Source organism: Magnolia sinica, chromosome 8, assembly GCF_029962835.1.
Source record: "Magnolia sinica isolate HGM2019 chromosome 8, MsV1, whole genome shotgun sequence".
Lineage (NCBI taxonomy): Eukaryota > Viridiplantae > Streptophyta > Magnoliopsida > Magnoliales > Magnoliaceae > Magnolia > Magnolia sinica.
In genome coordinates this window covers 75,846,371-75,874,155 of record NC_080580.1, presented here as the reverse complement: position 1 = coordinate 75,874,155, position 27,785 = coordinate 75,846,371, and the positions used below count along the sequence as shown (strand labels likewise).

Genomic DNA, 27,785 nt, shown 5'->3' with positions numbered 1-27,785 from the left:
TTCGTTAAAGATTCACGCTCACTGTGATTTGTTCCATGCGGATTATGTCTTATATTGCTTGCATTAGTCTCATTTTGGTTGAAGAAATGATATGTAACCAGCATCAACCCTGCTTCGGAACATTGAAGATTACATAGGCTCAATGCATAAAAGAAAAACCTCAATCAAACCTTCTGTTTTCTGTCTTCCAAGCACCTCCAGGATGACTAAATTTAGAAGAGGGTGATATTGGTCATGAAAATGGTATCTCCATTCATGCCATTGTTCCTAAGAATAGAACTTTTTAAAGAATTTCTTCAATCTTCTATTGCCTTAAAGAGATAAAATTGCTTACTGAAATTGTTATGAAATTGCAAAATTCTGAGCAATTTTTTGACATGACCTATAATTTCCCATCAATTATCAAAACAAGATGCAGTTGTAATTCCTGTTTATAAAACATTACAATGTGTATGTACTGATGCTATTTGGTTTATCTCCTGATTTTCTTGACTGGAATATTATCTTGATGAAAGACCATCAATTTTCTTTGCTCACTTTTTCTATGGAATTTGCAGCATTCATATTGACATGAGATACAAGTGGAACTGTAGGCATTGGGATTCCATCAATGCCTGAGTTTTCATTAGCTTCTCTATTGTATACTGAGTTTTCATTGCTCGAGTGAGTTGCTTTCAAGTCCTAATGATGCATCTCCTGCAAACATTGAAGCCGCAGTAAGTAAAAAATCGCAATTCATCCATTTTATTTGCTTACTCGTTTGGTCATGATGGTTAAATAGGGTGGTATTGGAATTTCATAAATTCGAATGGAGCAGAATGACCTTTGGCCTGAATGGCTGAATGTCTATACTGTTGTTTCTTTCCTTCAAAGAAACGGGCCGCCTCACCATTTCTAGCTGGTTTGATACCTTCCATTCTCCGTTCTCCTCAGTGAGGACCATGATTTCCACACTCTTGAAACATAGCACTGTTTACAATTTAGAAGAGTTGTTTAAATAGGACCCACTGCTGAAGAATACAATGTTCAGGTAATGAATTCTTAGTGTTGTTTGCTAAGCAGGCAATATAAGTACCTTTTCTGGAAAGAAAATCTGGATATATGATAATCATAGGACTCAAGAAAATGGTCGGTAATAAAATTTCTATTTTCTTGATATTCTTTTGTTTTCATGTGTAGATGAAGGAATGGGTATTGTATGTTGGAACAAAAGGTTGCTGATAACAGGTATCTCTAGAGCTGTTCCATGCATTTCCATTTCATCTTCTTTTCCTTCTGTTATTTTAACTCTCTCACATTAGTTTTCTTTAGGTCAGACTTTTGGTTGGGGCATAGTTAGTACTGATGTATAGGTTGGGGAAGAGTTACTGTTTCATGTGGTGGGTTGCAAATCCAAGAGAATTACAGTTGCCTTTTACTTCCTCTGTTTTTGCATAGTTCTCGAAATGACATGCCATGGTTAGTTGAACCCAGAAGAATCTTGGTCAGTTAGTTAGATTAAGCATGACACTGATAGAAGTAGATGAAACTGATGTTTACAGGAGGTTCAACATTGGCTGATCTTCAACAGGCTCTTAAAGTTACTTGCCACTTCTGTTGGGATTAGTAAAAGATGGAGTCCTAGTATGTAGGCCATCAAAAGGCACTGTGCAAAGCTTGAACGTGTAGGATCTAGGCAGTTGGCTGGTTTGCTTATATCTGCAGGGCTAATGATGATGCTCTTTGTCAAACTTTAAAAACTTTAAAATTCACATATAACTGATTGTTCATTGCATATGCATATTATCAGTTGAGGGTTGACGTACAATTGTTGTTTGGAATACATAGTATTTCAATGAATTGGGGGTGAAGCAAAGGCCTTTTTTGTTGTAGTGACAGATCACAGTCCACTAGAGTTGCTCTTCACAATGATATATATAGTGAATTGTGGCTTCTTACTATTTTTATAGGGAACAAGCACCTTCAATCATCTTCATGGATGAGATCGACAGTATTGGATCTGCTCGTATGGAATCGGGGACTGGCAATGGTGATAGTGAAGTTCAACGTACTATGCTTGAGCTTCTCAATCAACTTGATGGGCTTAAAGCATCCAATAAGATCAAAATATTTATATTTATTTTTTTCTTGTGAATTGCTTGAAACCATCAAAGTTCTATTTTATCTCTATGTCGTACTCATATAGAAATTTATCTTCTATCCAGGTTTTGATGGCTACCAACCATATAAATATTCTGGATCAAGCCCTCCTCAAGCCTGACAGATTGATAGGAAGATTGAATTCCCAAATCCCAACGAACAGGTATAAGCTACATTTTGGTTCTTCCCCGGAACATGAAACTTAATAGTTGAATCTTCTATCCTCGTTTGGATCTCTCCTAATTATTCCACCAATTCCAGCTTTAATTTCGCTAGCTACTGTGTGGAATTCTGCTCAATACATATGATGTCCTGATCTCATTTGTTTGATTGTTTTTCAGTCCTGCTTCAATATCTTGAAAATACACTCGAGGAAGATGAAGTTGATGTGTGGGATTGATGTGAAGAAGATCTCAGAGAAGATAAATGGTGCATCTGGTGCAGAACTTAATCAGATGGGCCACACACTTAAATGAATTGGCAGCTTATGATCAGAGCAAAGGTACAATTGAGGCACACATGGTGAATGGGTCGATTTGATTTTCTTGCCAGGGGAACTTCATGATGGGCCCCACCTTTTGCATGGCTTAGATGTTCTCCACACGCCCCATGTTGGTAGGAAAGAACAGGGTAGCATAGTAAGCATAGCTGCAATGTTTGTATGTGATTGTTCCTCATTAATTAGAGAGAATTTTCTTATGATTGAAAGCAGGAATCGGGTCATGGGTTGGGCTATTGCGTCACCATCATCAACATATGGCTGATTTAATGGCCATGTAGCCACATTTCCAACATTGGATATTTATTGGAAATTTAAAAAGTGAAAAATCCAATGTTCCTGTTTTAACAAAAAGATGCCCACTAATTCATATGTTAGGATTGTTCAAACAATATGATGTTTGGAATGTGGCTTAGAAATGTAGCAGTGTTGCCTATTTTCATCCATCGTTTTCGTATGGGCCCATGTACCATCTTGCATGCAAGCATTTTGTCTTTTCATATTTAATTTGTCTTTTCATATTTAATTCTTTTGTAACTCTTGTTTTCTGATTTTGGAGATGATAGATACTAATTCTTGTCCTCATAGATCTCTTCAATGGCAATGTCTAAAACCAGTTGCCATGTATATGTGACTTACAATATTTTGAGCGATGTACATTGCTATATACATTGACTTCCAATATTTAGATGATTGAAGTCTATAGAGATGCATAGCTAGAGAACTTCCTTGGTTGGTTGCCTTGTATAAAACAATGCTTTTATGGATCCTTTCATGATATTCCAGCAGTTGTGACAGATTTCAATATTGTTAGTTATCTAGGAGGGTTTCAATTTTAGTAACCCTGCGATCGTATTGCCCTTCATAGTTAACCATCGTGTCTTCACTAGCTGAACACAAAAAGTTCCTTATGCATTTATCATTTTTCTCTTTGATTATCAATGGCAACATTTTCTTGACATGGATTACATCTGGTTGATATCTTTTTTTTTTTCTTTTTTTTTTTTTTCTTTCTTTCTCTCTTTCTTCAGGAGTGTTTTAGTTTTACTGAAAGAACAGCAAGGTTAAGAAGTTATAAAACCAATCCAATGGGCAAAGTCTAGACATATACTACTGCAAAACCAATTTCTTCTTATTGGTTAGTTGTTTGGGGACTTGGGATTAGATTGTTTCTCATTCTTCATCTGTTAGACCTATGGTATTTTCTTTGGGTAACTACGGTAGTAAACTTTTCATTTATATAGGAACTTTACCCTCAGTATGGCCATTCTATGTCAAACCTTTCTTTTAATAAAAGATGTTTGAGATCCTATCTAGTTCTTTGTAAGTTTATTTGCTGATTTGTTGTTTATGGATCTTGAACTGTGGTTAGTTTATAGCCGAATTATCTAAACTGAGAAGATTTGCTTCCTTAATCAGGCTGTGTCTGAATCTTGATCATGATGTTTAAGTAGTTATGTTAACTTCGCAAGACTAATGCACATCATATTGTTTGTTTTTTCACTACTTCGTTCTTCTAATGATGTGTAATCCTCATAATAACTCTGTTCTTTACTTGAAAAGAAATAGAAATATGGTGGTATCTAGTTTCTGGCAAGAATATGGTGGTATCTAGTTTCTGGCAAGAATATAAAGGATGATGGTTCTGTTTCTTACTCCCACTGGAGTTAGATGTGTATTGTAATCTGCAGGACAATATCTTCAGACATCAGTCCCATGATTCAGACAGTTTATCTGCCAAGCCCATAAATGACTTGTTTCCTAAAAGTTTTTTCCAACTGGATGATTTAGGGACAGTTTGGATAGAAATTTCAGTAAAAAAAAATGTGAAATTGTTCTGGGCCTTGCATTGCTAGCTTGGCTCCTCCTTTGTAAAATGCAGATTTTGTAGATTTCTAAAATCATGCCTTGCTTTATCTGATTGGTAACCTTCAAACAGATAGTGAAAAGGAATATTTCACACCTAATTCAATGGGAGAATATTACCAGAACCTGCCATTTTCTGAATCATAGGCAAATTAATCCTTTTGCAGCAACAATTTCAGAAAATTTTGAGAATAGTCTAGTTATTAACTCCTCTTTTGTGATGATGTTACACATGTCATTTGCTTGGGATCATATGATTCCTCTTTTGTGATATGGAATGAACCTTTCTCGAAGCTCCATAGTTGTGTACGAACTCTTAGACAGTTCAATTGCACAAACTATTATAGTTGACCTGACAGCACATAGGAAATCTATATTTAATTTATATTTATTTATTTATTTTTCAGAGGGGTTAGTTTTACTTGTTTTTAAAAGCTAGGAAGGCGAAATTGATTCTAGTCCTTTTCTTTTTTCCTTTTCTCTTGTTTCTCAAAAGCTAGTTTTACTTGCAATCATTTTTTTCCCAATGATGAAAGTGGGCAGGAAAAATTGAAACAGCAAAACTCGCAGTAGCTACGGATTTTTGGCCACCATACGTACTATAGCTACGGACTTTGTCCATAGCCTTTTCTTGTTTGACCACTACAATAAAACTGAAGATTTAGGGGCATCCGCAAAGCCGCCGGTAACCGCCAATAGAGATTTTACCGGTGGTTTTGACCGCCAGTAAAGGCTAACTTTGTTGTAGTGGTGACATAGTAATAACTAGAAATGATGCAACTGCTATACAAAGTCTCAAATAATTTCTTCATCAGTATCTATGATAAACTTAAGTCCATAGAAAACATGTAGCCTTCTAGACAAAAATATTCTCACTGTTTTACGGTCTCGGTCCTCAATATAAGAACTTTATAACTTTGTTGTTGAAGTCGTCAGTTCCTTCCTATATAAAAAAATATTCCATTACTTAATATTCATGAAATAATCAGCTAGGAACATTAGATTTACCATCCTAGGCAACATCTTGCATTCGTTAGGCAATAGAGAAATAGTTTTAATAGTAGGAATAACCATTCAAATAAAGGCAATTGACAACAAGGATTCAACTCTTCAGGACATGGTTTTATGCAGGCCCCTTAGAATGACCAAGGTTATCAAGGTCGCCATCAATAAGAAATTTAGGACCAGGAATTTCAAGGTCATAACCAGCATAGAGGACTCCAACAATAGAACTACCCTCCCCAGCAGCAAACTTCATGACAATCACACACTCACACGATTTTAAACTTGATAGTATACTTCTAGATCTGTCAATGAGGTGGTCATAGGCTTTGGGTTGTTGGCACCTCTTCAACAATGCCTAGGAGCCTGAAAATTTTTCTTAGGCTCTTACTCTAGTCACTCTCAATGATCCACACAATGAGAATTGGTGTGCTGATTATGGATCTTCAGCCCATATGATAAATTATCTCACTAAGTTGAAGAATATATACCCTTATTTTGGTCCTGATAATGTCATGATCATAAGGTATGACACACAGTTACTTTTTTCACATGTTGGTGATACTCAAATTAAATTAGGGCCACGTGTAGCTTCAGTCCCTAATGTTCTAATTGTTCCTGATTTGAAGAAAACCTTAATAATCTGTCGGTCAACTTACTGGAGGCTTACCTTGTATTTTTGAGTTTTAATGTTTTTTTATTAAGGAAATTAGCAGCAGGAAGATGTTAGCCAATAGGAGTAGGTGTGGAGGACTCTATGCACTGGAAGAGGGAAAAATATCACTTTTTTCAATTCAGAATAAGACAAAATCTGAAGCCATGTGGCATTAGCCGCTTACGCATCCACAAAATAAAATATTAAATTTTTGTCTAGTGAGAAACTTATGAAAATTGATTTTGGAATAAAGCTCACATCATGTGTAGAAATTGTTAGTTAGGGAAGGTTTGTAAGCTTCTGTTCTTTAATTCTAATAAAACATCCTCTGAACTTTTATTTAAAGTGCATTCCAATCTTTTGGGTCTTGCTCCCATTGCGTCTAGCTAAGGATTTTTCTTATTGTGTTTATTCATCAATAATTATTCTAAATTCACATGGCTATATTCCATGAAATACAAATCAGAATTTTTTTTTCTACTCTTTAAGAAATTTCAAGCTGTGATTGAGAAGCATTTTGAAAAATAAAAATAAAAATACTTTTCAAAGAGACAATGGAGAAAATTTTACTAGTAATAGTTGGAATCCTTAGCTCATGAAGGTATTTTTCATCAATTTTCGTCTCCAACAACTCTAAACAAAATAGAGTAATTGAATACAAACATAGACATTATGGAGCTTGGTCTTACAATGTTATTTCACAGTAAAGTGCCTAAAAACTATTAGGTCGATCCCTTCAGTACTATTGTTTCTTTTTAACAGGGTGCCCTCAACTAAGCTTGGAATGAAGTCACTGTATCGGATTATTTTTAATAGATTTTCCAACTATTTTGTATTATGAATGTTTGGTTTGCAGTACTTCCCTCTTTTACGCCTTCAAGTAGTGAATAAATTGAGTTCACGTTCTCTCCCGTGTCTGTTTTTGGGATATGATATCCAACATAAGGACTATAAATGTCTTTATCCTCTGACATGACACATATATCTTGAGACATGTTTTCTTCAATAAGCATTGTCTTCCATTCGTTGTTTGTAATCCCTCTACTACTCATGTTTAGGTTCAGAGGGAGCTATTTGACTTACTCTGATTGGGTTGAACCACATGATCTAGATACAAAATATGGTACTTCACATTAGTCGATTGTGTTAGATGTAGAACAAGGGTTATTTAATTAGCCTCTACTTACAGTACCACCACCCTCTATTCTAGTCGACAGTCTTGGTTCTTCTCCATGACCAATGTTGCCATTGTTAGATTCAGTTCAACCTACAGTTGTGGCCTTGTCTTCATCCCCTGCGCATGGCACGCTCTTATCACAAGCTCCTACCATGATGTCTCCTACTACACTCGAGTTTGACCAATTGGATGCCTCATCACTAGCTATTGATGTGGGGGCATCTATTGTTATGCCTAAGACTACGCTCTCTCTCAACCCCAAAGACAACACTGACCTCATCTACACATCATTGTCATCCCTATAATACTTTGAAACCTTAATTATTCCATTGCTAGTTATTTCTTCTTATAAGATACCTATTAAGTGAATATCAATTAAATTTGCCTTTACTCATCCTGGTTGGGTTGAAACTATAAAGGAAGAACTATTGGCCTTCCATGGTAACTTTACTTGGGTATTGGTTCCTCCTAACCGAAGCATGAATTGTTGGGAGTGTTGCACAAAAATCTTAGGATCTTGCCTCCCAAAATTCTAGAATTATGGGATATAAGAAAGCAATGAAATAAATCAAGCACAAACCATACAACACGAGATTTTACGTGGAAAACCCTCAAAGAGGTAAAAACCACGGGACCTAATCCAGAGCAACAATTCACTATGAAGTAGAACGTTACAGCCGATAACAAGCACACACAGCTTAGATCAAACCTTCTTCACTCACGTAGGAGTGGATGCATAATAAGAGAATAATGAAAAACAGAGAAATCTCACCGATCATGAGGACATAGAAGCGTTGAGACGTCGACTGCGCAGTAGATCACCTCTACGAGCAGAATCCCTCCTTCCACAAGCTTCCTCTCTCTTCTCTCTCTCTCTCTCTCTCTCTCTCTCTCTCTCACCTTGGTTGTGAAAATGCTTTAGCATACCCTAGAATAGCCCTATGGATCCCTATTTACAGTTTAGGCAACTTCCTTTCTGCATCTCTACGAAAATCGCCTCAAATTTATGCAGTCTGTACAAAATCCACGTAAAATCTGTATAACCCTCGACTAGTCGAGCGTCCTCAACTGGTCGAAGGACCCCTTCGACTGGTTGAGCTTGACCCTCGACTGATCGATGCCAAAAAAATTTAGCACACTGGAATTCGAGTCAAGCGAGCCTCGACCGGTCGAGCGGCTCCCTTCGACTGGTCAAGCAGCCCGCTCGACTTGTTGAGTAGCGCGGAGGCTGCACTACCTCTCTTCTGAATTGAGGAGGAACACCCCACCAAATCTCCTCCTTTCTGACTCAGGAGGAATTCGCATTCTTCAAGCCAGTCAGGTTTCTACAAACCTCAAACTTGCCCTTGAGCAATGCCTTGGTCATCATGTCTGACCCATTATCATCCGTGTGGACCTTCTCAAGCTGTAACACCTTCTATTCCAAAGTATCCCTGATCCAGTGATATCAAATCTCTATGTGCTTCGACTTGGTGTGGTGACTTGGATTCTTACTCAAGTGTATAGCACTTTGACTATTGCAATAAACCATGTACTGCTCCTACTTCAGGCTAAGTTCCTGTAGGAACCTCTTCATCTAAAGCATCTCTTTACATGCCTTTATTACCACAATGTACTCTGCGTCTGTTGTTGATAATACTACGACCTTCTGTAGCTTGCTCTACCAAGAGACTGCTCCTTATGCAAACGTGAACATGAACCCCGATGTAGACTTCCTAGAGTCTATGTCACCTGCTATATCTGCATCTGTGTAGCCTTCTAACATATGTTTTCTGTCGCCATAGTATAGGCTCAACCTGGATGAGCCTCTTAGATACTATAGTATCTATTTTACCACTGCCTTATGTTCTTTGCCAGGATTGGCAAGATACCGGCTAACAACACTAATCGTATATGTTATGTCTGAGCGTGTACACACCATAACATATATCAAACTTCCTACCGCTGACGTGTAGAGTATCTTCCTCATCTCATCCACCTCTGCCTTCATCTGTGGACACTGCTTGTCGCTCAATTTGAAGTGACCATCCAGTGGAGTACTGATTGGCTTCGCTGCATTCATATTGAACCGCTTTAGGACTTTTTTAATATACCGCTCTTGTTACAACTAAAGCTTTCTGCTGCTTCTGTCATGCGTTATCTCCATTCCTAGGATCTGTTTAGCCGAGCCTAAGTCTTTCATCGTAAATGACTTGTCCAGCTCCTGTTTTAGCTAGTCAATCTTCTTGATGTCTTTACCCGTGATGAGCATGTCATCAATGTATAATAGCAGAACTAAGAAATCACCATCTAAGAACTTATGCGTAAATGCACAGGGGTCCGACTCTGTTCTATCATATTCATACTTTAACATGAATGAGTTGAACTTCTTGTACCATTGCCTTGGAGCTTGTTTCAGCCCATACAAGCTCTTCCTATGCCTACATACCATATGCTCTTTGCCCTTGACTTCGAACCCCTCTAGTTGATGCATGTAGATCTCTTCTTTCAAGTCACCATGGAGAAAGACAGTTTTAACATCTAACTACTCTATCTTCAAATCCATGCTAGCCGCTAACCCAAGCAACACCCGTATGGATGTCATCTTCACCACTGGTAAGAATATCTCCTCGAAGTCTATACCTTTTCTCTAACTAAACCCTTTCAAAATAACTTTGGCCTTGAACCTTATTTGTAAATTCTTCTGCTCAATCTTTTTTCTGAACACCCACTTGTTGCTCAGAGCTTTATTGCCCTTAGGCAATTTCACCATATCATAGGTGTGGTTCTTATGTAAAGATTTCATCTCCTCTTGTATAGCTTTCAACCACTCCTCCTTATGCTCGTTGGCTAAGGCCTCAAAATAATCTTCTGGCTCTCCCCCATTAGTGAACATAATGCACTTATACGGCGAGTACTTCTTAGATGGGTGTTTGTCCCTAAATGTCTTCCTCACCTGTGGCTCAACGGGTGGATCAAGTGGGGGCTGCTCCCCCGGTCTATCTTCTATAGGAACTCCCTTGTTCTCTGCACCTTATTGTACTCTCCCGTCATCAGGTACTATAGGAGGAGTAACTGGATCCATGTCCTCTACCTCAACTAAACTAGGCTGACTCTTCTCTGGCTTACAAATGTCTTCTATGCATTGATCTTCAAAGAAGACCACATCTCTGCTCATGACGAGCTTTTTCTCAGTCGGATCTACAATTTGTATCCGAACTTTTCATCACTGTACCCCAAGAACATACATTGTCTGATCTTCATATCGAGATTAGACCTCTTGTCCTTTAGTATGTGAACTGATGCCCTACATCCAAACACCCTGAGATAACTGTACGAAGGATCTTGTCCAGTCCACACCTTCTCAGGTACTTCTCCATTCAGCGGGGTTGATGGAGACCTATTTATCAAATACATTGCTGTGTGCATTGCTTCTCCTCATAACATCTTGGGCAACTTTGCATAGGATAATATGCATCTGATTCTCCCTACAATGATGTGATTCATTCGCTCAGCCACAGCATTATGCTGGGGGTCTTGGGAACTGTCTGTTCATGTCATATAACCTCGTCCTTGGATTTCAAAGCATAAACCCAAACCCTCCTACATGCATCATCTATAAAAGTGACAAAATACAATGCCCCACCCAAGGTTTTTGTCCTCATAAGACCACAAACATCAAAATAAACCAAATCTAATGCATGTATTTTATTAATATAGGGAGTAGATTTAATAAATGAAACTCTATACTGTTTTCCTGATAAACAGTCAATACAGGTTTTGAGAGGTATACCTGTTACTTCTGGAAGGAGCCTCTTCTTTGCTAGTAGCTGAAGCCCTTTTTTACTCATGTGGCCTAGACGCCTGTGCCACATGTCAGTAGCTGAATCTTCTGCTACATTTAACCCACCCTTTCACACACTAATACTTGTCTTATAAAGGGTGCAACACTTCTTCCCTCTGGTTGCGATCGACAAACCCTTGATGAGCTTCCAACGCCCACCAATAAATTAGTTTTCATAGCCATCATCATCCAACCTTTCCGTCAACATCAAATTGAGGTGAAGGTCTAAAATGTGTCTCACATTCCTGAGAACCAATGTGCAACCCATATCAATCTTCACACAAATATCACCAACCCCTATGATCTTCGATACTCCTAAATTTTCCATCTTCACGGTCTCAAAGTCACCTAACTTGTAGCTTGTAAAGTGTAAGACCCTTATCCTAGCCTGTACTGTTCTGTAGGCTTCCATGGTCCTCCCGGTGAAATTTTGGCGACCCGCGATGTGTAGATAGTATTTATGCGCAACCCCTACTCATTCTCGTATTTCAGAGTCGGCTTGACTCAAAACTTGTACCAGTGCGACCGCGCCGTCGCTGGGGTTCCGACACCGCATCTCGCTCACCGAGGCGATACTCAAGCCAGGAGATGTGTGCCCATATTCAGTTCGAGGAAAACGTCGCGCAGTTGCAAAATCCAAGAGAGAACATGTCAAATCAATCCCATCAATCTCATCAATCACCACATCATGTCAAGTACAACCACCCCTCCCCTAAAGTCAACTCTCTCTTACAAACCCATTCCTTACATGTCAAGTACACATCACCCATCCCTTTCTCTCTCTCTCTTTACATCTCATCCTCTCTCTCTCTCTCACTTCCCTATTTTCAAGCAAGCAACCGTTTAAGGCATGAGAGCTCCATGAGAGAGCTTCGTGTGGCCCACCCGAATGTACCCCACTTGATGTATGTCTTATCCACCCCATCCAGCCATTTGGTGGCCCACCTGAGCAGGTCCCACCTTAAACATGTGTTATGCCCAAACCGTCTAGCGTCCAGGGACACTGGACATGAACTGACAAAATAAATATTAGTTTGATTCAAAGCCTTGGGGTGGGCTGCTCATGCAGGCCCCACGTTGATGTATGAATTCAATCCACACCGCCCATCCTATTTCCCAACTCATTTTAGGCGTTGAGCCGAAAAATGAGGCTAATTCGATTTTCTGGCAGGCCATAGTATAGAAAACAATGATTTATACTGTTCAAGGCTGCTAGGACCCACCTTGATGTTTCTACCCACCAAAACATGTTGCATATTGGACTGTCTTGAGTCCTAAAATCCAATGGGTGGAGTGGATCTACCTGATGCAGGCCTTACCACAGAAAAACCATTAAAAAAATCGAAAAGAAAAAAATAAAAGAATAAAATATATAAGCAGCAGGCGCTACTGCTGCTGGCGTCCAGAGGACGTGCAGCAGCGTCTTGCTACGTTTAGAGGTGGGCTGGGACCCATAGCTGTAGGCCCCACCATGATGGGTGTAGAACATCAACGTCATGCATTGGTGGCCCCCCTTTCTAACCGTGGGCCACCCCAAAAATCAGTTGTACATGGAACTCAGGTGGCCAACGTCATAAGAAACAATAGGATTGAACGTCTGCCATTGAAACTCCATAGGTCCAGGAGCTTTGAATCATTATGAAATTTATTTTTCCTGATCATCCGGTCTGTGTGACCTTATTAATAGATCGGATGGCAAATAAACATTATGATGGGTCCCACGTGGGACCCACTCACGGTGGAAATGGATTGGCTGGGCTACCACGCACTAGCTATATAGTTGATTGATGTCAGCAAGTGCTGTGTACCCCACCATGATGTATGGTTTCACCCAACCGTCCATTGGCCAGGACGGTGGACCCCACTGTAATGCACGTTTTATATCCAAACCGTCCATCTATCTGGAGGATGTGGCCACCCCACACGTGTGGGTGGGAACCCACCTTGTAGTATGTATTCTATATCCACAACGTCCATCTATTCTTGGACGGCGGTGTGGAACCCCACATTGATGTACGTGTTCCATCCCAGCCATGTGGAGCCAGGCCATGATGCATGGTCCCATCCTTACGATCCATATGTGTAGGACGGTGGGATCCCATCCATGGTGCATGTGTCTTATACCCACCATCCATGTGGGACCCTCTCTGATGTATGTATCATGTATCCACGCTGTCCATCTGGACGGGACTTGTGAAGCCCACCTGGATGAAGTGTTTTATCCACTCCATGCATCCATGGTACCATGTGGGGCCTACCATGATATATGTGTTTTATTCCAAGTTGTTCATCCATTTCTCTTTATTTAGGACGTGGCCCACCACGATCTAGATGATGGGCCCTATCATGATACATGCGTTCATCCATGGAGTCCACCATCCAGGTATGGATGGTGGGACCTATGCAATGTATGTGTTTTCTCCAAATCGTCCAAATCATGGGGCCTACCTTGATACATGTGTGGCCCTTGCATGAGGCCTATAAGTGAGGCCCAATTTGATGTATATGAGGCCCTTATAATGAGGCCCAATGTATAGCATATGAGGCCCATATGATGATGCCCAATGTGATGTATTTATGACCCATGTGCCGAGGCCCATTGTAATGTATTTGAGGCCCATTGTGATATATTCCGGCCCATGTGATGCGGCCCATAGTGATGTGTATTAGGCCCGTGTGAGTGGCCCGTTATGATGCATATTAGGCCCATGTGATTAGGTCCGACTTGATGTATCTTAGGTCGTGTGAGTGATCCATTGCGGTGTATATTAGACCCATGTGATGTGGCCCATTATGATGTATTCGAGGCCCATGGATGAGGCCCAATGTGATGTATGTTGTGGCCGTTACGTCATATATGAATTCCTTATGTAGGCCACTCCTTGGGAGCAATGTTGGTTAGATGTCCACATTGATGGGCAATGATGGTTAGATGTCCTCATTGTGACCTTCCTGTAGGCCTTGTTAGGTTCATTCGCACCATTCTCTAAGTGAGTTAACCCAAATAAGTGGGCCCCATTCGCCATAGACAGATGGCTCCGTGCCATCAGATTTGATATAACTATGGCCATGGGCCGATCTTTATATTATGGTTGATCAGTCATCCATTTATGGACCCCGCCTTCTTTAATGCTAATTTGTCGAGGTCGATTGTACAGGCCGATTCCGATTATCGAGGCCGAGTATTGAGGCCGATTGTATAGGCCGATCCCAATTGTCGAAGCCGAGTATCAAAGTCGATTCCAATTGTCGAGGCCGAGTATCGAGACCTATTCTGATTTGTCGAGGCCGATTGTATAGGCCGATTCTGATTGTCGAGGCCGATTCTGTTTTGTCGAGGCCGATTATATAGGCCGATTCCGATTGTCGAGGCTGAGTATCAAGGCCTATTCGAATTTGTCGAGGCTAATTGTATAGGCCAATTTCGATTATCAAGGCCGATTCTGATTGTCAAGGTTGATTGTATAGGCCGATTCCGATTGTTGAAGCTAAGTATCGAGGCCCATTCTGATTTGTCGAGGCTGATTGTATAGGTTGATTCCGATTATCGAGGCCGAGTATTGAAGCTGATTTCGATTGTCGAGGCCAATTGTATAGGCTGATTTTGATTGTCGAGGCCGAGTGTCAAGACCGATTCCAAGTGTCGATTCCAATTGTTGAGGCGAATTTCGGTTGTCGAGGCCGATTGTCGAGACCTACGTGATGTATATGCGACCCGTAGTTAAGGCCCACTGTGATGTGTATTCAACCTGTGTGATGTATATGCGACCTGTATTTGAGGCCCATTGTGATGTGTATTCAACCCGTGTTTAAGGCCCAATGTAATGTATATGAGGCCTATGTGATGAGGCTCATTGTGATGCATTTGGGGGTCAGGCAATGGAGCTCATTGTGATGTATGTTAGGCCCATGTGAAAGGCCCATCGTGATGTATATTAAGCTCTTGAATGAGGCCCATGGTATTGTATATCAGGCCCATTGTGAGGCCATGGGTCCACTATATGTTAGGCTCTATGTGGGTCACCCCTTGGAGGCAATGTTGGTTAAATGTCTACATTGTCAAGGCCTATTGTCGATGATAATTATTGAGGCCAGTTATTAATACTGATTATGAGTATGTGACAGTATAACATCATAATACATGCCCATACGCATCATCTGCATATTTGTTATGAGATGTGATTGATCATTGCATATATCATAGGGCAGGTTGTTCATGGGACTCCCTGATGGGTGGAGTTGCCCCACATGAGTGCACAGTATGTGCAGGATTGATGCATGATTGGACTATGTGACTCATGCATCTCATATTTGTGTGACATGACCACCATACGCCCTAGTGACATTAGGGTTGTAGCCTTCACAGGTATTTCATGGATGGCCAGATGAGACTCTGAAAATCTGTGCTACATGGGGTGCTATAGATATCCCTGGGTGAAAGTTCCTAAACCTTCTTGGTTCCAGAGGTTGCTCCAACGTTTAGACCGAGTGGATGCATGAGCGCATGAAGGTTATATATCGTTAAGCCGCGTCTCCCACTGTGTCGTGGTCGGTTAGAAGGGGGTACGGCCTTACCTGCCCTAGAGGAGGGGGCAATGCTATGGTGAGTCTGACCAGCTCAAGGAATGGGTCCGCTATCGATGACCCAGGCCTGATATTGGCAGGCGAATAGTGAGACCTTGTTGCACGCGATGGGTCGGCAATTTGCTTTGAGTATAATAGACCCCGGTGATTTTTCAAATAGGAATCGTACTGATATGTGGACTTATTGAGTAGGAGTTGCATACTCATATATTCATTTCATTCACTATCCACTTGAGCTGGTGGTGCGTTACTAATTGTTATGTACTTTCGCATGGCTAGGATTTCGGTTGGGCGCACGACTAACTTAAGATCAGGAGTCTACTACATTGGGTCTTACTACTAAATTTAGGTATGGGACTGGTTTCGATATAAGTCCTTTGTGATAGGCCTCGTAGCTTGCGATACTACATACTATCATATCGATTTCACACTTCAGCTTGGTCATTTAATTCACATCGCATATTGCATCGCATCCTTAACACATAGTATTTGGCTTACTGTCTCCGCATTGCATAGCTGATCTACATTGCTTCATCAGTATATGATATTGGTTTATTATATTTTTGTATCGCATAGCCTAGTTAAGGATGATGGTATTTATGGGCCTATCAGCATGTCTTTGTATTGTATGATTTATGGGCTTGTTAGTATTTTCTCTTACTCTAATTACTCTGATATTGCTTACTTGGCACTTACCTTGTGCACACACTTTCACCACCCACTAAGCTTTCTATAAGCTTGTGCACAATAGATGCATGCAGGTGGCATTAGGTCACAACAGCGTTGAGCTTAGAGCGTGCAATGGTCTTCTAGAGCTTGATTTTCAATTTATGTATTTTCCTTTTTAATATTATACTCAAATGATTATATAGTGGATATATGATGATGGCGTTGCCATTGTGATTTGAGTAATCTTAGGGTTATGCTTATTACGAGATAAATGTATGTTGGAAAATCCTCCTTATATGATCTCAGGATCAGAATCTGGCGTATGTACGCTGGGAGTCGAGAATGGAGTACTTTGGAGGCTGTTAGCACTGGATTCAACGATCCAAAATTTTATGAGCCCGGTTTCCAAGTTTGGGGCGTGACATGAAGAAATCCTTGGTGGATTCGCATGAAACGAGGCTCCCAAGTCTATCACCCAGTCAGTATCTTGACTTGTAGCCGTGAGACAAACATCATGATCTACCGAAAGAATAACTACAACGTGGCTATCTGAAGTGACCGCAGTGGAGTCTAATTCATCTTCCTTCTCCTTTCCTTTTCCTTTCTTGTTATTCTTCTTCTTATGACATTCATGCTTGTAGTGGCCCTTCTTGCCACAATTCCAGCATTTAACATTCTTCCTAACACTCGACTTGCATCTTGATTTATCTTGAGCCTTCCCGCCCTTTCTATTCTTTCCTCTCCCCCGATCTTGTGTCACAAGGGCCTCTTGTTGAGTAAAGCCCTGAGACTTCCTCCTTGTCTCCTCATTGAAGAGACAACTACTTATCTGTTCCATGGACACCTTTCCGTCTGGTACGGAGTTACTCAGAGACACCACCAATATCTCCCAACTGTCAGGCAATGAACTAAGCAATAACAAAGTCTGTAGTTCATCATTTAGGACCATCTTCATAGCAGAGAGCTGGTTCAATATGTTGCTAACCTCATTCATGTGCTCAGCTACAAAACCACCATCTTTGAACTTGAGATTCACAAGTCATCTTATCAGAAAAATCTTATTGCCAGTTGTCTTCCTCTTATATAACCCTTGTAATTTCAATCATAGGCTAGTGGCTGAGGTCTCCCTAGACACATGGTGGAATACGGAATCGTCACTACCAGAAAACTGGGCAAAGGCTATGGATTTAATCCGTAGCCATAGACCCATGGTTACGGTTTTCAGTCGTAGCACGATTGTCATCGTAGGTGTTGAGCTAATAGGTTTAAAATCTATGGCTACAGATTTAATCTGTAGTCATAGACTTCAATAGTTACAGATATAATCCGTAGCAACTATTTTTGTAGCCAAAAGTACATACAGCTACGTATAGTATTTGTAGCTAAAAGTAGTGTTGGATCCGTAGCAATACGGTTGTCAAATTACCAGCTACGGTCAATATCTATAGCTATTGAGCTACATGTAAAAAATTATAATCATTCATTCATTCATTCAATTACCACCTGCATAATCATTCATTCATTCAATTACATTCATTCGTTCAATAATGAATCAATTACAATCTATCATTCAATCAATTACAATTACAATTACAATTACAATCCTTCATTCAATCAATTACAATTACAATTACAATAATGCTAAAAATACAAATTTGGTGAGTCTGTGTGCACTCGCATATGGCTAGGTGCATCCTTCATCCACCATAGATAGAAAATGGATGCGAATATCAGTAATCCACCTACATCCAACAGCTATACCGATAACTTCTCCTGTGCATCTTCTGTAAATATTCGAGGGCGAACCACCACTAGAGGACTCCGCAACATAAAAACAAAGAATCAGTCATGAAAACTAATCAGCCTATTGCTCAGTTATTGTCCTCTAATATTGTCTTTTTTCACCCCGTTCTGCTAAATTTAAGAATAAAAACTGACAGAAAACAGAAACCGAGTAAGAAAAATCAAATTGAAGATGAGTATGATTTCAAGATTGAGTTGTTACTTCCCGTCATGCCTTGGATTACCCTTTTCTGAAAATTCAGGTAAACAGTGAAAATCCCAAGGACTGAAATTTTTGATGCCTGTAAAAGTTTTCAAGTGACTTTCAGCTGTAAGTCACTTACAGGGAAGTGACTTCTCACCCTAGCCCCATGAAGTTTTCTGGTTGTTTCACCTATAAGTGACTTATATGTTGAATTTCCTCCACCAAGCACCACTAGTAAGTGACTTACTTGTAACTCACTTCCCACTAACAGAACTTACAGGCATCCAAATGACCCTTAACAAGAATCATTTAATCAAAATGTATTCACAATTCAGGAACTGTTTGAATTTCAAAATTGTAAAATTGCTATAAGAATGGCCTGATTTAAGAAATAGGTACAATAATAATGGCTTACTATCCCATGAAGAATATAACATGGCATATGCAAAATTGTAAACAAGAATGGCTTGATTTAAGAAATAGGTACAATAATACTGAATTACACAACGATGCTTTGATTTTCATAAAAACACAATGAAACTACCATTGCGAAAAGAAAAAGTCCCTAGGTCAATTAGAAATCTCTTCTACTAATCCAACTTGGCCCTACAAATGGATATGTTAAAGATTTAAATGTTCAAAGTTTGGAACTTGCTTTGGACTCACTAATTGGATTCTTAAAATAAGCTAGAAAATAGAAAGATTTCTTTTACCCCTTTTCATAGTCTAGAAATATAAGCTAAAATAGTCATTCCATATCACTAGCAGATAGAAATGTGTTCAAATGTGCCTTAAGTCTTATATAGACAACACACTACTTATAGAAAGCACTTTACAAAGTCTTATCAATCTATCATCGCATGCTTGTATCGACAACACACTACTTAAAGAAAGCACTTTACAAATGTGCTTTCGTGGATTCTGAGTCAGGGCACATCCACGGCCACCAAACAGATGGTCCACATCACAGTATAGATGACCATGTGAATGATGGAGACGGAAGTCCACAATTGATAGACAGAAAATAACCTCAGGGAAAAAAATCTGAATGAAGTGCAGTTTTAGATCTGTTCCAACCTGACAAAACCCATCACAAGAGATGCTGCAACATGGAGATGTACTTCAATAGTTACTTTGGTAATATTATAGTCATGTTTACCCTTAGCATCTATAAGTAACAAACTTGAGTCAAATATGTTAGGACAACAATATTGGAAACATATGAGTAAGCCACCTAGTCATTACATGCCACTTATGGTAGAGTAAAGATGATGATTTATTTGCATATTAAAAGAATCCTCACTGTGAGCTATCTTGGTGTTCGTCTAAGAAATCTAACATCAGCCTTTGCTTACATTTTTCCCACTAAATTCTTTCCCTGCATCATTTAATCCATAATCATGGTCATCCCATGTGCCAATAAATAGTCAGTAACAAAAATCAAAACAGATACAGATCAAGGACACACTACAAGAAACGATAGCACTACCGGCACATTGTTGACGTGGCCAACATGCACAGCCAACGGTTTGCGTGGCCACCTGTAGTGGAAAGAAATGAGCATCTGAAAATCCTTTCCGTCGGATTGAAGTAACCTCTGCCAACCATAACAAAACCAGCTGTCCACGAAGGTCCTGGTAAAAAAACTAAAATAAATAAAATAAAAACCTACCCGCCTCCCGCTTTCTCTCTCTCCCCTATTCTCTCCTCTCCCTAAACCGACGGCCTCTTTTTCTCTCTACGCCTCCCCCATTCTCTCTCTCTCTCTCTCTCTCTCTCTCTCTCTCTCTCTCAATTTCAATGTTGGAGGAGAGAGCTCCCCTTTAGATTCACATATCTCAACGAGCTCATGTTTACAATGGCAGACCTATTCGGTGCTCAAGCTCGCATCAGAGGGTTTCTTCTAATTCCTCCTTCCCCATTTTATCGATTTAGGGCAGACCTTTCAATCTCATCCTCATGCATTGTAAGGTTAGGGTTTCATCGAACTCCATTATGTTTGTAGCGTTTCTTGAGTTGCATGTGCTATTTGAGGGTTCCTGGAGCTGCATTTTGATGTCGAGATTGTTTCATGGGATTTTTTTATCTGCCTTTTTTTTTTTTGGTGGTTTGATGATTTAGATCTTTTGAATATTTATTTATTTATTTTTTCAATTTTCTTTAATTACAGAGATCTTTTTAGGTGTAGTTCTTAGATTAGGAGGAAAAAGAGAGAAATCGAAAAAAAGAAAAGAAAAGATAATGCCTTTGGTACTTGTTAACATTTGTGAAATTCTATCTCCTTTTAGTTTTTGTTAAGAAACTGATATTTTCAATTTTTTATTTCCATTGCAGTTTAGAAAGTTTATTTTAGAGTTTTGGAGTTTCTCGAGATGATTTGAAGCCATATTCAGATTGAGGAGGATTGGAAAAAAAATTATTTTTATTTTCCTTTATTAGAAGAAATTTTTAATTTTCTATTTTCTATTTTTTTTTATTATTTAATTTTTATTTTAGAGATTTGGAGCATCTTGAGATGATTTTGAAGTCGTATTCAGATTGAGGGGGATTGAAAAATCTGGCCTTTTTGCTTTATTTTTTTATTTTTTATTTTTTATTTTTTATTTTTTTGCTTTAGTAGAAGAAATCTTTAACTTAATGTGATTTAGAAGGTGGTGATGTATAGAAAAAGCATAGATTAGGCTTGTTATGGATTGAAAAAAAAAATCTCACTTTTATTTATTTATTTATTTATATGCTTTCTCACCATTGATATTTTTTTAACAGGGAGAGTTTTTATTTTTTTATTTTTTATTTTTTTTTTATTTTTTATGCTCTCTCTTCCTTGATGTTTTTTCAAACAGGGAGATAACTCGGAGTGCTGGAAGATGGTATAGTTGGGACAACTGCCATAGTTGTAGTAAGTAAATCCAGAGGAATGGATGTAGTTGGTGCTGTGGATTCTGTTCTTGTGGGAGAAGATGTTGGGAAGGTTCTTTTGCTCCTCCTCCCTACTGAAGTATCAGTACTTGAATTGAATGTTCTGAACATTTTTCTTAACTAGTGTATGGTGTTGGTGTCTTTTGTGTAGGAGTGTAATATGGAGGAGCCTTTGGAAATACCTACCATTAGTGATTTGACCATGGTTTTGGGTTCCATCTCTCAGCTATATAGCCTCTTTCATCTCTTCTATGTTCTTTGCATGGTTTATTTATTAGAGGGTGACTTTAAGTAACGATGTAGCGTGAATCCCGGCACCTATTCATAATGGGATTTTAGAATTTTACCTTTTGGATGCCAGTTCGGACTCCCCCCTGCGTATTTTATGCTGATGAGATTCATTATCCTTTGGCAGTCGAAAGCAGTTAGTGTGGTCATCAATTTCATCGACCTGCCAACAGTTTATGACAATGTGAAACAGGTTGGTTTTGTTTAGAACTTTAAACTTGAACTTGTCATGTGGCATGTTATTAACTTATACTCACAGAGATAGGAATTTCCTGAATAGTCCACCATTTAATATACATTGTGCTATGTAGTAGTATGATTCGGTGACTTCCAATCGTGGGAATTTCCCGTGTCTTGAATTACATTGATTTTTTCTCTATTTTTCTTATCTTATTATATTGTAATATGTCAATTGATGTCATTTCATCATTGATACAATTGTGGCCCACATTTCCTTGCCTCTTTTCTCTATTATTGATGTGGTCAGGCGACGGCCTTTGGCATGAGGAGTGTTGTTTATGTGCCGAGGATTAGTGTAGATACAGTGACAACATTATCTGCATTCTTTGAGAAGGCCAGCATGGTGAGCTTGGGTGAGATCTTAGTTTATTTCATTTTATCTTCATTACATGATGATAATGTTTGAGATCCTGGCTACTGATTTTATTCTATGTTTGAGCAAATTTCTTATTCAGTTGTTTCGTACCTTTGACAGGGTTGTCTTGTTGCGCTGATGCTCTCTGTTGGTTCTGTACTTCTTCAACACGTAGCTATTTCAGCCTCGTTCCACTGCAAAAATGTAGAGATTGTTGAATCAGTACCTAATGCATCAGTAAATTGAAATGAGGAGAAAAATTGTAACAAAAACAATAAACCTCAAGGTTTCAATTCAAATACTTGCTGTATCTTTCTACCTGGTTAGTTACCAGGTGCATGTTTGGGTGCTCAACTGAAATGAATCAGAATAGTCAGTTCAATAAATAGGGAACCAGAAACAGGACACTAGTTAATGTGTTACTAGCTACCAAATTACCATAACTATCATTTTGAGTCTAACAGGAGATTCAATGAATTGCAATTAGGGTGTGATTGTCATTATGAATTACAATGGTTCCACCCATCCTTTAGCCATTTCCTCTTTACTGCATTAATTCATTGTAATTCAAATTAATTGAGCTCCCAAACGAATAAAAGACTTGCAAATCATACCTTATGGAAATGTAAGTAATTTGGGCTTTGACATCAGTCTCCACCACTCTTCCCATGATAATACATTTGACGGTTTAGTCGGAGTAACAGAGCTCTTCACTAATATCCAAAATGTGATGTGCTAGTAGTTAACATGGCTTTGATCTTGAGAGGCAGTTATAGTCTGCAACATTCTTTCCACAGTTTTTCATGAAAAGAGGAAAAAGAAAAAACACTCTTTCTGCAATATATTGTTTGGGAAAATGGAGCTGAATTACACCATCATTCTATCAATTTTATGTATGAATCTTCTCTTGTTTTCGTTAAAGATTCACGCTCAGTTGTGACATTGAAGTTAGGCATTCTTCTGAGATGGTAATGCTAATTCCTTCTTCATCACTGTGATTTGTTCCATGTGGATTATGTCTTATATTGCTTGCATTAGTCTCATTTTGGTTGAAGAAATGATGTGTAACCAGCATCAACCCTGATTCGGAACATTGAAGATTACATAGGCTCAATGCATAAAAGAAAAACCTCAATCAAACCTTCTGTTTTCTGTCTTCCAAGTACCTCCAGGATGACTAAATTTAGAAGAGGGTGATATTGGTCATGAATATGATATCTCCATTCATGCCATTGTTCCTAAGAATAGAACCTTTTAAAGAATTTCTTCAATATTCTATTGCCTTAAAGAGATAAAATTGCTCACTGAAATTGTTATGAAATTGCAAAATTTTGAGCAATTTTTTGACATGACCTATAATTTCCTATCAATTATCAAAACAAGATGCAGTTGTAATTCCTGTTTATAAAACATTACAATCTGTATGTACTGAAGCTATTTGGTTTATTTCCTGATTTTCTTGACTGGAATATTATCTTGATGAAAGGCCATCAATTTTCTTTGCTCATTTTTTCTATGGAAGTTGCAACATTCATATTGACATGAGATACAAGTGGAACTGTAGGCATTGGGATTCCATCAATGCCTGAGTTTTCATTAGCTTCTCTATTGTATACTGAGTTTTCATTGCTCGAGTGAGTTGCTTTCAAGTCCTAATGATGAATCTCCTGCAAACATTGAAGCCGCAGTTAGTAAAAAATCTCAATTCATCCATTTTCTTTGCTTACTCGTTTGGTCATGATGGTTAAATAGGGTGGTATTGGAATTTCATAAATTCGAATGGAGCAGAATGACCTTTGGCCTGAATGTCTATAATATTGTTTCTTTCCTTCAAAGAAACGGTCCGCCTCACCATTTCTAGCTGTTTTGACATTCCATTCTTCGTTCTCCTTAATGAGGACCAGGATTTCCACTCTCCAAACATAGCACTATTTACAATTTAGAAGAGTTGTTTAAATAGGACCCACTGCTGAAGAATACAATGTTCAGGTAATGAATTCTTAGTGTTGTTTGCTAAGCAGGCAATATAAGTACCTTTTCTAGAAATAAAATCTGGAGACATGATAATCATAGGACTCAAGAAAATGGTTGGTAATAAAATTTCTATTTTCTTGATATTCTTTTGTTTTCATGTGTATATGAAGGAATGGGTATTGTATGTTGGAACAAAGGGTTGCTAATAACAGGTATCTCTAGAGCTGTTCCATGCATTTCCATTTCGTCTTCTTTTCCTTCTGTTATTTTAACTCTCTCACATTAGTTTTCTTTAGGTCAGACTTTTAGTTGGGGCATAGTTAGTACTGATGTATAGGTTGGGGCAGAGTTACTGTTTCATGTGGTGTGTTGCAAATCCAAGAGAATTACAGTTGCCTTTTACTTCCTCTGTTTTTGCATAGTTCTCTAAATGACATGTCATGGTTAGTTGAACCCAGAAGAATCATGGTCAGTTAGATTAAGCATGACACTGATAGAACTAGATGAAACTGATGTTTACAGGAGGTTCAACATTGGCTGATCTTCAACAGGCTCTTAAAGTTACTTGCCGCTTTCTTTTGGGATTTGTAAAAGATGGAGTCCTAGTATGTAGGCCATCAAAAGGCACTGTGCAAAGCTTGAACGTGTAGGATCTAGGCAGTTGGCTGATTTGCTTATATCTGCAGGGCTAATGATGATGCTCTTTGTCAAACTTTAAAAACTTTAAAATTCACATATAACTGATTGTTCATTGCATATGCGTATTATCAGTTGATGGTTGATGTACAATTGTTGTTTGGAATACATAGTATTTCAATGAATTGGGGGTGAAGCAAAGGCCTTTTTTGTTGTAGTGACAGACACACCGTCCACTAGAGTTGCTCTTCACAATGATATATATAGTGAATTGTGGCTTCTTACTGTTTTTATAGGGAACATGCCCCTTCAATCATCTTCATGGATGAGATCGACAGTATTGGATCTGCTCGTATCGAATCAGGGACTGGCAATGGTGATAGTGAAGTTCAACATACTATGCTTGAGCTTCTCAATCAACTTGATGGATTTAAAGTATCCAATAAGATCAAAATATTTATATTTATTTTTTTCTTGTGAATTGCTTGAAACCATCAAAGTTCTATTTTATCTCTATGTTGTACTCATATAGAAATTTATCTTCTATCCAGGTTTTGATGGCTACCAACCGTATGAATATTCTGGATCAAGCCCTCCTCAGGCCTGACTGGATTGATAGGAAGATTGAATTCCCAAATCCCAACGAAGAGGTATAAGCTACATTTTGGTTCTTCCCCGGAACATGAAACTTAATAGTTGAATCTTCTATCCTCGTTTGGATCTCTCCTAATAATTCCACCAATGCCAGCTTTAATTTTGCTAGCTACTGTGTGGAATTCTGCTCAATACATATGAGGTCCTGATCTCATTTGTTTAATTGTTTTTCAGTCCCGCTTCAATATCTTGAAAATACACTCGAGGAAGATGAAGTTGATGTGAAGAAGATCTCAGAGAAGATGAATGGTGCATCTGGTGCAGAACTTAATCAGATGGGCCAAACACTTAAATGAATTGGCAGCTTATGATCAGAGCAAAGGTACAATTGAGGCACACCTGGTGAATGGGTCGATTTGATTTTCTTGCTAGGGGAACTTCATGATGGGCCCCACCTTTTGCATGGCTTAGATGTTCTCCACATGCCCCATGTTGGTAGGAAAAAACAGGGTAGCATAGTAAGCATAGCATGCAATGTTTGTATGTGATTGTTCCTCATTAATTAAAGAGAATTTTCTTATGATTGAAAGCAGGAATCAGGTCATGGGTTGGGCTATTGCGTCACCATCATCAACATATGGCTGATTTAATGGCCATGTAGCCACATTTCCAACATGGGATATTTATTGGAAAGTTAAAAAGTGAAAAATCCAATGTTCCTGTTTTAACAAAAAGATGCCTACTAATTCATATGTTAGGATTGTTCACACAATATGATGTTTGGAATGTGGCTTAGAAGTGTAGCAGTGTTGCCTATTTTCATCCATCGTTTTCGTATGGGCCCACCATCTTGCATGCAAGCATTTTGTCATTTCATATTTAATTCTTTTGTGACTCTTGTTATCTGATTTTGGAGATGATAGATACTAATTCTTGTCCTCATAGATCTCTTCAATGGCAATGTCTAAAACCAGTTGCCATGTATATGTGACTTACAATATTTTGAGCGATGTACATTGCTATATACATTGACTTCCAATATTTAGATGATTGAAGTCTATAGAGATGCATAGCTAGAGAACTTCCTTGGTTGGTTGCCTTGTATAAAACAATGCTTTTATGGATCCTTTCATGATATTTCAGCGGTTGTGACAGATTTCAATATTGTTAGTTATCTAGGAGGTTTCAATTTTAGTAACCCTGCGATCTTATTGCCCTTCATAGTTAACCTTCGTGTCTTCACTAGCTGAACACAGAAAGTTCCTTATGCATTTATCATTTTTCTCTTTGATTGTCAATGGCAACATTTTCTTGACATGGATTACCTCTGGTTGATATCTTCTTTTTATTTTTTCTTTCTTTCTTTCTTTCTTCAGGAGTGTTTTAGTTTTACTGAAAGAAGAGCTAAGGTTAAGAAGTTATAAAACCAATCCAATGGGCAAAGTCTAGACATATACTACTGTAAAACCAATTTCTTCTTATTGGTTAGTTGTTTGGGGACTTACGATTAGATTGTTTCTCATTCTTCATTAGTTAGACCTATGGTATTTACTTTGGGTAACTATGGTAGTAAATTTTTCATTTATATAGGAACTTTGCCCTCAGTATGGCCATTCTATGTCAAACCTTTCTTTTAATAAAAGATGTTTGAGATCCTATCTTGATCTCTGTAAGTTTATTTGCTGATTTGTTGTTTATGGATCTTGAACTGTGGTTAGTTTAGAGCCGAATTATCTGAACTGAGAAGACTTGCTTCCTTAATCAGGCTGCATCTGAATCTTGATCATGATGTTAAGTAGTTAACTTTGCAAGACTAATGCACATCATATTGTTTGTTTTTTCACTACTTCATTCTTCTGATGATGTGTAATCCTCATAATAACTCTGTTCTTTACTTGAAAAGAAATGGAACTATAGTGGTATCTAGTTTCTAGCAAGAATATAAAGGATGCTGGTTCTGTTTCTTACTCCCACTGGAGTTGGATGTGTATTGTAATCTATAGGACAATATCTTCAGACATCAGTCCCATGATTCAGACAGTTTATCTGCCAAGCCCATAAATGACTTGTTTCCTAAAAGTTTTTTCCAACTGGATGATTTAGGGACAGTTTGGATAGAAATTTCAGTAAAAAAAATGTGAAAATGTGTTGGGCCTTGCAATGCTAGCTTGGCTACTCCTTAAAATGCAGATTTTGGAGATTTCTAAAATCATGCCTTGCTTTATCTGATTGGTAACCTTCAAATAGATAGTGAAAAGGAATATTTCACACCTAATTCAATGGGAGAATATTACCAGAACCTACCATTTTATGAATCATAGGGAAATTAATCCTTTTGCAGCAACAATTTCAGAAAATTTTGAGAATAGTCTAGTTAT

General features: G+C 38.6%; 2 protein-coding genes across 15 annotated transcripts; both read left to right on the top strand.

Moving 5' to 3' along the window:
* The first annotated feature begins 24 nt into the window (after positions 1-24).
* LOC131253451 (26S proteasome regulatory subunit 8 homolog B-like) lies at positions 25-27,154 on the top strand. Of its 14 annotated transcripts, XM_058254438.1 has the most exons (6): positions 25-716; positions 1,180-1,227; positions 1,950-2,047; positions 2,205-2,249; positions 25,423-25,463; positions 25,642-26,116. In XM_058254438.1, exons 2-6 carry the CDS (start codon positions 1,199-1,201, stop codon positions 25,690-25,692), a joined length of 264 nt encoding a protein of 87 aa, XP_058110421.1. In that variant the 5' UTR covers positions 25-716; positions 1,180-1,198; the 3' UTR covers positions 25,693-26,116. The 14 variants fall into 14 exon arrangements, 10 of the variants coding, with proteins under 10 accessions (XP_058110421.1, XP_058110415.1, XP_058110416.1 ...); XM_058254432.1 differs by lacking the exon at positions 2,205-2,249 and having other exon boundaries at positions 25,365-25,463; XM_058254433.1 differs by lacking the exons at positions 25-716; positions 1,950-2,047; positions 2,205-2,249 and adding exons at positions 727-1,030; positions 25,110-25,195 and having other exon boundaries at positions 25,365-25,463.
* Positions 21,521-22,458, top strand: LOC131253450 (dihydrodipicolinate reductase-like protein CRR1, chloroplastic). Its single transcript, XM_058254430.1, has 3 exons — positions 21,521-21,801; positions 22,096-22,191; positions 22,324-22,458. The coding sequence occupies exons 1-3, from the start codon at positions 21,706-21,708 to the stop codon at positions 22,447-22,449; spliced, it is 318 nt and encodes a 105-aa protein (XP_058110413.1). The 5' UTR covers positions 21,521-21,705; the 3' UTR covers positions 22,450-22,458.
* Positions 27,155-27,785: the final 631 nt, after the last annotated feature.

Bases quoted from the DNA above. Each gene is read 5' to 3' on its own strand.
- LOC131253450 (XM_058254430.1), top strand. From the start codon at position 21,706: ATGCTGATGAGATTCATTATCCTTTGGCAGTCGAAAGCAGTTAGTGTG. The intron at 21,802-22,095 runs GTTGGTTTTGTT...TGATGTGGTCAG, and splicing joins TTTATGACAATGTGAAACAG to GCGACGGCCTTTGGCATGAG. The intron at 22,192-22,323 runs GTGAGCTTGGGT...TACCTTTGACAG, and splicing joins TCTTTGAGAAGGCCAGCATG to GGTTGTCTTGTTGCGCTGAT.
- LOC131253451 (XM_058254432.1), top strand. From the start codon at position 1,188: ATGGGTATTGTATGTTGGAACAAAAGGTTGCTGATAACAG. The intron at 2,048-25,364 runs GTACTATGCTTG...TCTTCTATCCAG, and splicing joins TGGTGATAGTGAAGTTCAAC to GTTTTGATGGCTACCAACCG. The intron at 25,464-25,641 runs GTATAAGCTACA...ATTGTTTTTCAG, and splicing joins TCCCAAATCCCAACGAAGAG to TCCCGCTTCAATATCTTGAA.